At 48.9% G+C, this 15,492-nt stretch overlaps 1 protein-coding gene across 5 annotated transcripts in view; it reads left to right on the top strand.

Annotated features, from left to right (window-relative positions):
- The first annotated feature begins 782 nt into the window (after positions 1 to 782).
- The window catches only part of VANGL1 (VANGL planar cell polarity protein 1), a 59,762-nt gene continuing 45,052 nt past the window's right edge, over positions 783 to 15,492 (top strand). For 2 of the 5 annotated variants that reach the window (XM_024988011.2, XM_024987996.2), the window contains exons 1-3: positions 783 to 928; positions 1,723 to 1,897; positions 12,056 to 12,261. In XM_024988011.2, coding sequence (XP_024843779.1) covers positions 12,191 to 12,261 — 71 coding nt within the window. In that variant the 5' untranslated portion in view covers positions 783 to 928; positions 1,723 to 1,897; positions 12,056 to 12,190. Of the gene's footprint in view, positions 929 to 1,722; positions 1,898 to 3,659; positions 3,742 to 12,055; positions 12,262 to 15,492 lie in introns of those variants that run through there. The other 3 variants (XM_024988016.2, XM_024988007.2, NM_001205743.1) reach the window with 2 other exon arrangements.

Genomic DNA, 15,492 nt, shown 5'->3' with positions numbered 1-15,492 from the left:
TGGGCTATGTGTGAGTTTAAGTGTGAGTGTGTATGTTTTTTGAGATGTGTGCATATATGGATATTTGTGGGCTAATTCTTGGAATATGTGTATTTAAGTGAGTATATGTGTGTGGAGGGGGGCGGTTCAGTCCCTGGGCTGCTATGCAAATATACATGTGTTGGGGCTCCAGTGTGCACAAATGGGCTTGAATTTTTGTGTATGATTGTGAGTCTGTGTGTGCGTGAGGGTGTGAGCTTGAGCAAGTGTTGTGCTTAGTTTTTCAGTTCGACTCTCTGCGACTCCATGGACTGTAGCCCACCAGGCTCCTCTGTCCATGGGGATTCTCCAGGCAAGAATACTGGAGTGGGTTGCCATGCCCTCCTCCAGGGGATCTTCCCAACCCAGGAATCGAACCCAGGTCCCCCTCATTGCAGGCGGATTCTTTACCCTCGGACCCATCAGGCAAACCCTTGAGCAACTGGGTAGGGGTCAATCTCTGACCATGTGTCTGGGATGTGTGAATGTGTGTGTGTGTGTGTTGGGGGGGCGGGGGAAGGTCAGCCCCTGGGGTCTGTGTGAGAACGAGTGTGCTTGTGCGAGGGTGTGTGCGTGTGTGCGTGGGCGTGTGTGTGTGTGTTCCGGGCGCCGGTCTCCTGGGGGTTGGGGAGACTCCGGCCCGGCCCCGCCCTCCGCTGCAGGTGGGCTGGGCCCGCCGCGCGGCCGGCCGCGCTCGCTGCTCTTGGCTCGCGGCCGCGCCGGGCTCGCAGGGCTGGGCTCGGGCTGCGGGGCGGCGCCGGGACAGGAAGCGGAAAGCAGCAGTGCGGCGGCGGCGGCGGCGGCGGCGGCGGCGGGGCTCTGCCTCTACAGGAGCCCAGCGCAGGCCGCAGAGCCGGGGCCGCTGCGAGCCGAGACTGCGGGCCGCGGCGCCCGCACGGCCGGCGCGGAGGTGAGTCCCGCCGGAGGCTGGCCGCGGCTGAGCGGCAGGCGCGGGGTGCAGACCTTCCGCGGGAAGGCGCCCCCACCCGAACCTGGGACCCCGTTAGCCCCTGCGTCCTCCTCCCGCAGCCCCACCCGGGACTCCGACCCCTGTTCACTGCCCTCCCCCTGCCTCTGGCCGGGAGCCCCCTCCCCTCCCACGGACCGCAGCGGGAGCCGTGCTTCCCGGGACCCCAGTCCTCTCCCATCCGCGCGTGGTGCGCCCCTCCCGCTCCGCTCCCCGCGCACCCCACTTTCTCGGTCCGGGCATTCCCTTCTCACGCCTCGGACGCTCCCTTCTCCCAGGCTGTACTTTGGGGTGCGCGTCCGGCCAGCAGGGAGTGGCCGAGCATTCGTACAGGCACCCGGGCGGAGGAACCCGCCGTGCGAGGCGGGGGCCGGGGCGCTCTGCGCTCCCCGGGAGCCGGGCGCGCTCCGTGGTTCCCACCCCGCTGCGGAGCTCAACCCGGGAACCTCTTGCGCCCAGGGGCCCGCCCGACCCAGGGCCAGAAATCAGCACAGAGCTGGCCTGTGTTTCCACCTCCCTTACAGAATGGAACCGGCCCAGGAGGCCGGGGGGAGGCGGGGGCGCGAGTCCGGTTGCGCTTCAGAGAGCGCAACAGGCAGGTAGGAGTTTACTTTCAAAAACGCCGGGGTGGAGCAGGAGGTGTCCGGCAAGTCTCTGCCCGAGGCGTCCCGGTTGGAGGCGATCTCTCTGCACCGGGGCAGCCTTCGCCACGGGCAGGACCTCATTTCCTCCTACAGGCTTTGAACTGCCCCAAGCAAACGCGTCCAGAGAAGTGTGAAGCTTTGTAAAAATTTAAACGCGTCGGTGGCGGAGGCAGGAGTGGGGCGGAGCCGCGGCCTGGCGGCCGGGAGATGAGCTAGTGAGACTTGGAGCCGAGAAATCCGTGGCTCAGTTTTCACAGCTTCAAACCAGGTAAAAGGCCCACCCCAGAAGGTGTTGTGAGCTCGTTTAGCTGCTCGTGAAGAGACGTTAGAGCGCTTTATGATGATGATTGTGTAGCTGACACGTGCATTTTGTTAAACCCCTTTGAGGGGGCTGTGGTTGGAAATGCATGTATTTTTAGAGACTTATTCCAAAAGCTAGCAAGCTGTAAAGAATCTGGCGTTTTCACTGATGTGTTTATAAATTTTACAAGGTTGCTGGAAAAATATTATAACTTGTGTCACCAATCAACAATGCTAATTAGCATTCTCCTTCCAGTGGGTGGGTTGTTTGATTACACAGCTCCTAGGCTCTTTAAGTGAGATGGCAGAAACTGTCTGAATCCAGGGAGATGTAATTAGTCATTTTATGAAACCACTAATTAGAGTTTTTAGAGTTGAATTAAATCAATGTGATATAGTTGGGGCTTTGATTTGTGGGAGGAAACTGTTTATTCTCCAGTTCAAAGAAATAACACTCTTCACCTACCCCATGAGCTTTTAGCATTCCCAGACTTTGGTGTCTCTCAGTATAATTAGTGAAACAGCTAGTGTGAAACTTCCACTGTTACAGTGTTGGCAGTGTGACTTGGCTGCAACTTAATTTGTAAGTAAAATGGGAGAATTTTAAGAATGGCATATTTGTAAGGACGGCTTGCCAGGCAGTACGTGTTTTATCGCCTTGTGTATTTGAGCGAAAGGGTGAGACCATAAAGGAAAGTGTCCTGACCAGGCCTCAGTGCCTTGTCACCCTGGTCCCATTGGAGATTGAACAAGTGTTGAATGAGGAAGGTACTCTCCATCCCCCAATATACACACACACCCTGGTTGTGACTCCAGACCTCAGGAGGAGTTGGTTTGCACAGGCGCCTATCAGATTGTATTTGAAAAGGCAGTTTCCACCTTTGGGCTGTGAGCTCCACAGCAGTTAGAACTATTTCAGATTCATTTCTTTTTTCCCGTACCTTCCACAGTGCTTGGGACACAACCTGTGAATAGGAGTTGAAATTGCAGAAATCTTTGTAGGTTATGTGTGGTTTGGGACAGTTTATGATTGTTGCCTACCCTCCTCCTATCTGAAAATAAGCAATTCTGATAATTACTACATTGCTGTATAGTTTCTATAGTTAAGAGCAGGTTCTGGAGTTAGACTCTCAAGAGTCCAAGGCCCAGCTCCAGCATTTACCAGGTGTGTGACTGGTTTTCTTAACTGTAACAGAAAATTAGTATTTTTTTCTTCCATATAAGTCATGTTCTGAGGATTAAGTGAAATATAACATGCAAATGACTGAAAGCAATTCCTGACACATCAGAGGCACTCGACTAACTTTGAGCCATTAGATTATTTATGGCCATCTTCTCTCTATAAAGTGAACTAGCTGTGGTTAGGAGACTAGCTGGGTATGGGTATATGATTAGAGCCTATGCCATTTTCCAGAAGGTGGACACGACAGGATTAGGTGGACATGGGGCTGGCCCATGTTTCTGGTCGTGGCTTTGGGCTCACCTGAAGCCTGATGAAAAGGTACATGTGTGTTCCGCTGCAGTGTGTTTCCATCCCACTGAATCCAGTCCCTTCTGAATCCCACTTACTGGATAGCAGTCACTGGACCTGGCACCACTGGATTTACAGAGGAGGTAGTAAATACTTACAAAATGTATTTTTCTGAAGCTTAAAAATCTGGCAGGGGACAAGGGGTCACTTGAAAACAAATATACATTGTAAGAATTCCGGACATATTAACCATTCACAGCTCTGCAGAAATTTATACCCAGCTGCTGGGAGTGTTTCAGAGGTAATTGATGACTGGAGCCAAGAGCAATTATTTGAAGAAGGTGAGTTGAAATCATTGGCAAGACAGGTATAGTGAGGTTGACATTTTCTTTCCTTGTGAATAGTGGTCCAGAATCACTTTTTTGTAAGAGCCCTGTTGAAGAATCACTGGGTTTGTTGCAAATACACCAGTCCCTCGATTCCCACATCGGTGACCTGGATGATGTGTTATGGTTTATAGACCACAAGTTCAGTAAAATAGTTCTTCCTGCCCTCCCTTACAACCGTGAGTTTCTCCAGATAAACCCAATAAAACACAGTTTTCTCTGATATTCACTTCCAACCTGGGAACAGTAAAAGAAGACCTACAAGGAACAGAATGGAAATCAATAAATTAGTTAACTGTAGCTAATGGTATCCATTAAAGGTAGATGGCTCAGATGGTAAAGAATCTGCCTGCAATACAGGAGACCTGAGTTCGATCCCTGGGTTGGGAAAATTCCATGGAGAAGGGAATGACAACCCACTCCACTATTCTTGCCTGGAGAATTCCCATGGACAGAGGAGCCTGGTGCTACTGTCCATGAGGTCACAAAGAGCTGGACACGACAGCACTAACACTAAAGGTAGACTCAAATGGACCAAAAACATATACATAAGTTTAATGAAAATGATACATAAGTCATGTGCCTTATAAAAGTTTTCTTTCCAATGGAAGGAATTTAGATTTACTAAGTGAAAGTGAAGTCACTCAATCGTGTCCGATTCTTTGCGACCCCATAGACTACAGCCTGCCAGGCTCCTCTGTCTATGGGATTTTCCAGGCAACAATACTGGAGTGGGCTGCCATTTCCTTCTCCAGGGGATCTTCCCAACCCAGGTCTCCCGCATTGTAGGCAGATGCTTTTACTGTCTGAGCCACCAGGGAAGTCCCTATTACTAAGTAGTAATACCTATCAAAGAGTTGACTCATTGGAAAAGACCCTGATACTGGGAGGGATTGGGGGCAGGAGGAGAAGGGGGCGACAGAGGATGAGATGGCTGGATGGCATCACCGACTCTGTGCACATGAGTTTGGGTGAACTCCGGGAGTTGGTGATGGACAGGGAGGCCTGGCGTGCTGCAGTCCACAGGGTCGCAAAGAGTGGGACACGACTGAGTGACTGAACTGAACTGAATACCTATCCTGTACCAGGCACTAGTCTGAAAGATTACGAATGATCTCATTTAACCCACCTTGAGCCTATAAGTTAAGCAAAATATAATTCTGTTGTTATAATTAGGGAAACAGGCACAAAAAGGTTAAGTAACTTAATCTGAGGTCACATAGCGGATAAGGAACAGAGCCAGGATTTGAGCAGTAACGATCTAACTGCAGAACGTGTGCTCATGGCTTATCCTCTGTAAAAGAAAAGTTACTCTGAACAAAATATCTAAATTACCCTTTTCCTCTTGAGTAATTAAAAATGGGTACCTTGAGAAAAATGTTAGCTTGAAAACAATAAAAATTATAAGTGCCATAAATCCTTTAGAATTCTGTATATGATAAAAACAAAATATTCAAAGTAATGCACACATTATATGTAAACACAGTTGCAGCAGAAACCTCTTTCCCTTGGAAATACATCCAGTGCAGAAGGAGCAGAAAGGCTCTTTAAATTCAGCGTGTGTCTTTGTACCCCTTGCAAGGTAACCGTCCAAACCCAGGTTCGCTTAATTACTTAATAGCTCTAGGCAGAGCTGTTGATGTTTTTATAATTTCCTTTTCTGAGAAGGTTAGCTTATGTTTACCACTGTCATTACCATAGCATATTATTTCCCTCTTATGATTTTCTGAACACTGTGTTTTCCTTTTAAGTAGGAGTCACGTATATTTTATGTAAGTGAACGTGGCTTTAGAAGCAGATAAAGAATCCCATGCAGGAGATGGACTCCGACTCAGTTTCTTCTGAGTCTGCCCATGCAGGAGACATGAGAGACTCAGGTTCTATGCCTGGGTCGGGAAGATCCCACGGAGTAGGAGATGGCAAACCCACTCCAATATTCTTGACATGGACAGAGGAGCCTGGCAAGCTACAGTCCATGTGGTTGCAGAGTCAGACATGACTGATCGGCTGAACACACACACACACTTCGAAACCACTGATCCCGATTTTGCTTTTAACAAAGGGTGGTGAAGAAGATTCTCTGATGTTGTTGCCGGGGAATTCCAGATTTACGATGCTGCCCTCCTGCCCCACTGAGATGTGACCTGATGAGCGCTGAGCCCTATCCTGTTGTTAGCCTCCAGTTCCTGGAAGGGATAAGTGACAGGAGGGGGAGGCAGAGAACTAATGCTGATTCTTACTCAATGTATCTGGAATATAACCTTTGCTGGTGAGAGAGACTTGTGTGAGCAGCAGGGCACCTCCACTCTCGGTGGTTCAGCTGTCACTGTGGAATCTAATCTCTGCATCTTTTCCCTCTGTTGTAAAATTGAGGATTTAAAATAGATGACCTCTAAGGTTTCTTCTGCATAAGTCTGTGGCCTCCACATCTTGATATCTGCCACCAGAACCCTTCCTTCACTCAGTGTGCATTACTGAGAGCCTGGTGTGCTCCAGGGGTTGAAGAGACAGTCATGAAAGAGGCCCCGCCCTTGTGGAGCTTCCTGTCTCTCCAGGAGCCAATCCCCGTGTAACTGAAAACCAGGATGTCAAGAAGTACAGGGAGCTGAGACTGGAGGTTCAGGAAAGGCTTCTTGAAAGAAGTCGTATTTCATTTGAGAGGGATGGGTAGGAACTGGGTGGAATGAGGTAGGTGAAGAGTCAGTAGAGTGTATACACTGAGGCTGCAGAAAGGCATGGTGCCTTAGAGCAGGGGTCCCTGAACTCTGGGATCTAATGCCTGATGACCTGAGTTGGAGCTGATGTAATAGTAATAGAGTATAATGTGAAATAGTAATAGAAATAATGTGCACCATAGACGTCATGCTCTTGAACCATCCTGCAAGCAACCCTGCCCCAGTTCCGTGGAAAACTTGTCTTCCATGAAACCAGTCCCTGATGCCAAAAAGGTTGGGGACTGCTGCCTTAGAGGACCTTAGAAAGAGAAGAAAGGCCAAGAAGGAGATGTGGGCAGGGCCTGGCCAACCAAGTGAAAGGTTTTGTGTTTTATTTGAAGCGTAGCAGAACGCCATGGAAGGGTTTCAAGCAAGGAAACAATGTCCACATTGTGACCTGAGAGACCGCTCTGGCTGCTGCCCAGTCAGGGCCAGCCAGAGTCTGGATCTTGTCGGGGGTCAGCATGATGGAGGCACAGTTGTACATTCCAAGGATCCACATTTACACCTTTTTATGACCCTATCCCATTCAGGCCAGTGCACAGCTTATTGGTTTATTACCCAGGGAACCCGATCCCTTTTCATTACTTTATCTTCCCGATAAGGCATCCCCCTCTGACCTTATCTGAGGTCTGCTAATTTCTTGTGCATACAAGGGAACTATCTTCTAAATGCATTGCTGCAAAGATAAGCTTCAGGATGTGTTTTTCTGTTAACCATACCGAAGCTCTTATGTTGGCTTTTGAAATGAGTTCACTCTGGATTTTGTCCGTTTGCCTTTGGCTGCTGCTTCTTAATCCTGACTGAGATCTTGAAAAAAATTGATAGCTCTGATAGAAACTGTGATGTAGAAGGGGCCCAAGCTCTGTAGAGCCTGGATTCTGTGAGGAAACCTGCAGGCTTTGTAATAGTTTAGCCCTGTGTCCCCAGAGCCTGGAGGAAGCGGGTGGCTGAGAACCAGAAGAGCGAAGGGTGGATCCCAGGGGACAGAGGCACTTAATGACAGTGAAATATGTGGGATGAGAGGAGAGGAAGTTATGAAAATGGTGCTGGGTTGGCTCTGTAGGGTTAGTTCAGTTCAGTTCGGTCGCTCAGTCGTGTCCGACTCTTTGCGACCCCATGAATTGCAGCACGCCAGGCCTCCCTGTCCATCACCAACTCCCGGAGTTCACTCAGACTCACATCCATCGAGTCAGTGATGCCATCCAGCCATCTCATCTTCTGCTGTCCCCTTCTCCTCCTGCCCCCAATCCCTCCCAGCATCAGAGTCTTTTCCGACGAGTGAACTCTTCACATGAGGTGACCAAAGTACTGGAGTTTCAGCTTCAGCATCATTCCCTCCAAAGAAATCCCAGGGCTGATCTCCTTCAGAATGGACTGGTAGGGTCGGTAGGGTGACTGTATAACTCTGGTGAAGGAAATTGAAAAGAATAGGCCGGAGCACTGGAGAGCATCTTGGGGGTGATGATAATCCCAAGTAGAGCAAGAGGGGTCTAAGTAGGAAATGCGAGTGTGTGTGTGTTCAGTTGCTGAGTTGTGTCCAACTCTTTGTGACCCCATAAGCTGTACCCTACCAGGCTTCTCTTTCCAGGCAAGAATACTAGAGTGAGTTGCCATTTCCTACTCCAGGAATTCTTCCCGGCCCAGGCCCAGGGATCGAACCCGAGTCTCCTGCATCTCCTGCATTGGCAGGCAGATTCTTTACTACTGCACCGCCTGGAAAACAAGTAGGAAATGTGCACTGGGGATTTATCCTTTATACTTTCCAGTAAGTATCTGTTGGGTACCTCTTATGTTCATTGCATCCCAGGAGCTTATCCTAGAGTAAATCCATAGATGGAAGAGAATGATGGGAGAGATTTTTTTTTTTTTTTTTTGGCTGTGCCCTGTAGCAAATGGGATTTTTGTTCCTTGACCAGGTATCGAACCTGAGCCCCTACATTGAAGCTTAGAGTTTTAACCACTGGATCAGCAGGGAAGTCCCATAATGGGCAAGTTTTGAGACTTAAGGGGTGATGGGGGAGAGGGGAAGGTGCATGGGAGAAGTAGTAGCATAAACATTGTTGCCTTGGAGGAGGACAGGCAGCAGAGAGCTCCATGAGGACAGCCGTGTACCGTGGACTGCTATCATTGCTGTGCCCCAGCATCACCTAGTCGGTCTCTCATAGCCCCACTAAACATGGAGGCGGATGAATGAGTACATGGCGTAAGAAGGTCGGGGGAAGGAGAGCAAGGAGGGGACCTTTGGATCTGGCCCATGGCAAACTGTGGCATCACAGATAGCATCACCAACTCAATGGACATGAGTTTGAGCAAACTCAGGGAGATAGTGGAGGGCAGAGGAGCCTGGCACGCTACAGTCCATGGGGTCACAAAGAGTTAGACACAACTTAGTGACTGAACAACAGCAACAATCGGTGGCCAACTTAGAGCTGTTTCAGTGGAGTGTCGAGGGTAGAGAATTGGGGTGACAAGAGGGAGGGGATGGCAGGATCTACAGATCACCCCTTTGGTAAGTATGGGCAGGTATTGTCTGGAGAGAAACCAGACAAGGGCAGCTGGTAGACTGGAGGTGAAGCCCTCCCCCTAAGGGCACTTGGGAGCCCGTGATTTCCTCTGTGGGACATGCCCGGAGTTGCTTTACTGGACGGCTGGAGGTTTTAATGACGATGAAGGATGACGTCCTTTTGCAGAAGGACAGGGGAATAAAACTTGGGTTAGCATGTGCCAGAGACTTTATTTTGTGAGTTTCCAAAATAAATTGTAAATCGATGCTTACAACAACCCTAGGAAGAGACTGCATTAAGTCTCTCTCTCTCTTTTTTTTTTTAAACTGAGGGGAGGTAAATTCACAGAGGGGAGCGTCTGTCACGCTGTGTCATGGCCAGGGAATGTGAATAGGATCAGCCCAGGTCTTTGGAGCCTGGGGTGCCTGCCTCTGAGACACCTCGGCAGCATTTAGCCGGAAATAGCTAGAAGCTGGCATGGAAAGGAGACTCGAGAGTTACGGGTTGAAGGGCAAAAAAAAAGCGTAGACATTGTGGATGGTCAGTTCAGAATGTAGGAGATGGCAGTCAGGTTTCTGGTATGAGAACCTGCAGGTTAAGAGAGCTGGCTGAAAGGCCTTCGGGGAAAGAGGCTTATTCAAGGGCAGGTCTGGAGATTTTGGCTGACCTTATAAGGCTGATGTCTGGCAGGTATGAAGCAGAACAAGCACCAAGGAAGCAGAAAGGAAGTGAGAGTCTGAGGTGCTGAAAGCTCATCGAAATTGTTACTGAACCTGCTGAGAGGCAGAGTAGGGAGAAAAAAAAGCTGAGCTGATTCTTGAAGTCTTCTGCAAAAGGAGGGTGGGTCCAAGAGCAAAAGTATTTTTAAAATGCCCACGGTGGGGTTTTTTCCCCACACTGATTCTTTACAGTCACCTCACAAAATAGGCCACTTTATTTCCACTTTATGGATGAGGAGCCTGAGATTCCAAGGGGGTTAGTAAGCCCTGGGCTGACCTGGGATGTGGTCTGGTGCTGTCTGGCTGCAAGTGAGCCTTGGTGGGCAGGTGAGCACAGGTACTCACTCTGGCCTGCTCCTTTCCCAGCCTTTCTCTTACTGAGAGACACATGGAGAGCCGCTGGGTTGAGGACTCTCACAGGAGTCCTGAGAACCGTAACTGCCCTTTATCTGGCACATCAGAGTGGTTCTGGGTGCAATCACAGTTATAGCTTGTTTGTTTCTCACATGAGCCCTTTTATTCACATTTTACAGATGCTGACTTCTCTGTGCATGCTAAGTCACTTCAGTCACGTCCAGGTTCCTCTGTCCATGGGGAATCTCCAGGCACGAATATTGGAGTGGGTTGCCATGCCCTCCTCCTGGGGATCTTCCCATCCCAGGGGTCAAACCCAGGTCTCCCTCATTGCAGGCTGATTCTTTACCAGCTGAGCCACCAGGGAAGCCCCCAGCTGAGGGTAGTGATAGTATTTGCAGCCTCTTTGTTTTTTCCCTCACACTTATCTCACTGGCTCTGTTTGCAGTGTCAGCTCATGAGGGTCACTGGAAGGAGGAGCCCTGAGGGGCGGAGACCAGGTCTGGAATGAGGGGTGTAGAGCTCCTTTTTGTCTTAAAGTAAAGGTTTTTAACATGTGGGGCTCAGGAATGTACTTGGAAATGTTTCCAATTTATTTTTATTGCATAGCAGTGTCTAATGAAAGTGTGGCAAAAGACCCAGGAGCCTGCAACAAACAAACCACCTGCTTTCGTTTTCTGATGTTCCCTCATCCTCGTCCTTACACAAGCAGTCTTGTTGTCATCCAGTCGCTCCATCGTGTCCGACTCTTTGTGACCCCCATGGACTGCAGCATACCAGGCTTCTCTGTCCTTCACTCTCTCCTGGAGTTTGCTCAAGTTCATGTTCATTGAGTCAGTGATGCTGTCTAACCATCTCATCCTCTGTAATTGTAACTGAAGTGTAGATTTCAAAGTCTGTCTACAATGCTATATGTAGCCTGCTTTTTTTTTTTTTTTTTTTAATGTATTTCTTTGGCTGCATTGAGTCTCATTTGTGGCACATGGGATCTTTAATTGCGGTATGTGGGATCTTAGTTTCCCAACCAGGGAGTGAACCTGGGCCTCCTGTGTTGGGAGTGTGGAGTCCTAGCCACTGTACCACTAGGGAAGTCCTGTAGCCTGCTTTTAAAATTTATCACTAGATCATACAAACTTCCATTCTTTGTAATTATCATTTTAAACAGCTTTATGATATTTCTTTGGGCTTCCTTGGGGTTTCACTGGTAAAGAATCCGCCTGCCAGTGCAGGAGATGAGGGTTTGTTTCCTGGATTGGGAAGATTCCCTGGAGAAGGAAACGGCAACCCACTCCAGTAGGCTTTCCTGGGAAATGTATTGGACAGAGGAGCCTGGGGGGCTGTGGTCCATGGAGTCACAGAAGAGTCGGATATGACTTAGCGACTAAACAGCAACAATGATACCTCTTTGGGTGAATGAATCATGTTTCCCTTACCAGTTCCTCCTTCTGGGGAGCATTGAGAGTGTTTCTAGCTTTTCACTATTATAGGCAATGTGATAATAATAGTTTTTCTTTTAAAAAGAGAAATTCTAGAAGTTTGCATTCCTGGATTAAAGAATTGAGAACTTTTTTTTTTTTTCCATTGGCTTTCGGAAACTGTGAGCAAATGGCTTACAGGCTGCTTCCCTGGGTGTTGTTTTGTAACGGCCACGCTGACAGTGGGGGCTGGACAGGGTGTCTCAGGCCTGGAAGCCCGGCAGACCGGGCTGTGTCCGGTCTGATGGCCCAGGGCCAGGTCTCTCCCACTTCCGGTTTGCTGCTGCTGCAGTGGGGTGTGGCTTGCCCCCACCCACCTGTCCCCCTCCCAGACACCTGAGCAGAGCATTTAACACCCTGGAGCCTCACCCTTGCTCACGTGTTCCATAACAGAGATCCCAGAGTGGAGATTGCCACTGTTATTTATCTTCCAATTGAACTTCCTCGAGGTTGGCTTTGAAGGTTGATACCTTTTTTGTTTGTTTCTCTCATTTTCCCAGAATTTGTTCCAGTCGAAGAGTGACTCCTTGATTCCCAGGCCCTTTGAGGTCTGAGGAGTCCAGTAGGTGAAATTCTCTCTACCTCTAAGGAGAAACAGTACCTGCTCCCGCAGCGAGATCGAGCCCTCCATTGCTATGGATACCGAATCCACGTATTCTGGATATTCTTACTATTCAAGTCATTCGAAAAAATCTCACAGACAAGGGTATGTAAGCTCTTGCTTGTTCCACTTTTCCTCTGGGGGCGGAATTTGCAGGTTTCTCAGGCTTCCTGGACTCACTTTCCCAATCCCCCTGGGGGGCAGCCAGCACTGGAGTTTCAGTCCACTGGTGCATGAGAAGCTGAGCTTTCAGAACCTTTTAACATGTGTTGGGAGGAACTACACCGCCAATTTACATTTTATAGCCACCATTACCGTTGATGACCTTCATTTCTCACAATTGATTTTAAATTAAAGTTGCTCCCTTCAGTGGAAATGTTTTTCATTTCTAAGTACTTCTCCAAGATGACAGTTCTCCCAAAAGCTTTACCAAGAATCTAAGTGAAAGTTTTATTAAAAAAAAGAAAAAGTGTTAATTTGTCGCTTCTTACCCAGAGCTGCTGACTCATGGTCCATTAGGCCCTTGCTTGTGGGGTTTATCCACTGAAGTGGCAGGTTGGCAGGCTTGGCCTGGTGCCTCACGTACTTCTCTGTCTCTGACTCGTCTTCCCAGTGAACAGGCCTGGGTTTTGGACATCTGACCTGGGTAATGGGGGGGGCCAGATTTCCCCTCCTCTGTACAGAATGAACAGGTCTGCACTGGTGTTCCTGGGGCCTGCCGTGTTACAGACCTGCAGAATGGTGAGGAAATGAGTGAATGAAGAGGTAGTGCCAGGCCAGTGAAGAGTGCGGTTGATGCAGTTGCAGTGCTGCCTGTTACTTAGAGCCCTCATCTGTCAAATGGGGAGAGCAGTACCCTCCTCACAGGCCTGTTGGGAGGATTAAATGGGATGATGCCTCTGGAGCATTTAACAGGGCACATCGTAGGCCACTCACCAGTGCCTGGATTTATGCTGTCAATGGCCCTGGCATTTCAGCACCACATTTGAAGGCCCCAGTTGACCCCAGTCCACAGACCCAGGGAAGAGCTGGGAATGGTGATTGTAGTGGTATTTCCCTGACTGAGCAGTTCCCCTTACAGGCAGCTAAGCGCAGAGCAGGATTTTGTTTTGTGAAACAGCAGTATGCCACATATATCTAATCGACTTATTTATTTGTGAGTCCGTATGGATCTACACACGCAGAAAGAGGTCTGGAAGGATAGTGTCCAAGCTGCCCCAAGTGGTCCTCCACAGGGAAGGATGGTGACCGATGGGCACTTAGATGCTTTATCTTTCTACACTTGTTCAATCTTTTAAAAGTAGATACATTTTGTGATTAAAAATACAAATAGAATAAAAATGTAAAAGACCTTTGAAGATTAATGACATGAGAAAATCTATATGAGGCCATGTTACTAAAAACCAAGATTCAAAACTTTGCTCATTATAATAGGTATATATTCTTATGATATGGTGAATGGTAACAGTTTGTGTGTGTGTTTTAAACTTTCATTATTTTCTAAATTTCATGTATTGCTCTTACACTCATAACAATCTGGGGAAAAGAAGTAAATGAGCTTGTGCTGGAACCCAGGCAAGACTTTCTAGTCAGCACGGGAAACAGAAAGAAGTGCGGCTGAGTGAGGCCAGAGCCCAGATCCTGGGAAAGTCAGGAACCCTCTGGTGAGAAAAATTTAATCACCAATTTCAATCAGTGGGTAAACATATCAGATTCGTTCTAAAATACCAGAAACAGCTGTTTAAAAATATCCAATCTCTGAACTTAACCGGGAAAAGCAGTTCCCCTGTCAGTGTGCCAAGCTTCCCCGTCCTCCACTGTGAGGAGCGGAGTGGGAATCGGGGGTTCTCTGGGTGCTTGGAGATGGGTAAAGCAGGGATGTCTTGCAGGGTTCCGAGGACAAGCCATCTCTGGCCTCCTTCACCTGCACTCATGTCCCCTCCCAACACTCATTGCTCTGTGTTCCCTCACCCCTTGGGGCCCCCAGAAATTGATACTGTAGTGCTCTTGTGGTAACTTTAAGAGACTATAACTTTCCATGAAAACAGCATGCAGAACTCTGAGTACCTTCTTGGACCCGTGCAGAAAGCGCTAGGCGAGTGATAATACAAGCTGAGACCTTTAATACTTTAATCAGGGATGTTGCTGAATGCCTACTCAGGAGGGCTCTGGGTGAGAGATGACCACTGGAGATATATAGATGCGCTCCCTGGTGTCTTTAGAAAAACAGCAGCTGCTGAGATGACTCCCATGACAGGGCATAGTGACTGTGGGGTGGAGGTTGTAATCCGTAGATAGGTGTCAGGGGTCCTTTGTCTGGGTGTAAATGGTATTGAACAGTCATAGTAGCCCTCCAAAGGCGTGCCCTGGACCCAGCAGAGGATAGTGTATCAGCGGGGAGTATCCCTGTGAAGGCTGCCTTGCTCAGCGATTTGAATGGCAGAGTAGGAAAGGAGAGGGACTGTGCTGTCTGGGAATCTTCGTAGAACTCTCAGAGAGGAATAATGAAGGGCAGCGAACTTGATATGCTTGATGACACTGAGATCATCTGTGGAGTACTGGCAGAGTTCCAAGCAGATGACAGATGACTTTTTCCAACAAAGAAGCTAGTGGTCTGGTTTTTTGATACCTGCCTTCTCCAGAGGGTATCCAGTTAACCTGCTGGGAAAATGACGCAGGCTCCAGCCGACCTCACCTAACCCTCGGGTTTAGAGCAGCAGTTCCTTGAGCTCAGTGCAGCAGCTTCCAGTGCTGTTGACGACCACTCTGAGAGTGCCTGTTAAGATCCTGGGTCATGGTCGCCCATCCTCACAGCAGCCCTTAAACAGTGGGAGGGGGACCCCCGTTCAATAGGTGATAACACTGAGATGCAGAGAGAGAGCATTATTTGCCTGAAGTTATGAGGTTGGTTGGGACTCTCAGGTTTCAGGCCCCATTTCTTGCTCCTTTGCAAGCCTTGCTTTTCTCCCTGGGCCATGCACAGTGGAGAGCAGCAGGAATAATTGGTAGGGAAAAAAGGCCTGGAGGGTCAGCCCTGGGCCTGATGTGTAAAATGCATTGTCCAAAAGAGGCTGCCAGAGCATAGGGGGAGTGGTCCTTTTGTTCCGAGGCCGCTTCAGAGTCAGTCTGTGCCGTGCCCAGCCCTCCCACCCGAGAGGAAGCAGACAGCCAGGCCCTGCAGTCGGTGGAGAGAAAGGACAGGTAGTGGGTGGTGGTAGAGAAGGAAAGGGAGGAGTAACCGGTGCGGCCGGCTTTCCCCCAAATAGAAATAGACAAACACCAGAAATAGAGCCAAATCATCTTCCCAGGAAATGCCGATCGTAAGTGGGAATGGTC

The sequence above is a fragment of the Bos taurus genome, chromosome 3 (assembly GCF_002263795.3).
Source record: "Bos taurus isolate L1 Dominette 01449 registration number 42190680 breed Hereford chromosome 3, ARS-UCD2.0, whole genome shotgun sequence".
Classification (NCBI taxonomy): domain Eukaryota; kingdom Metazoa; phylum Chordata; class Mammalia; order Artiodactyla; family Bovidae; genus Bos; species Bos taurus.
The sequence above is the reverse complement of the archived record's forward strand: the minus strand, read 5'-3'. Positions and strand labels throughout refer to the sequence as shown.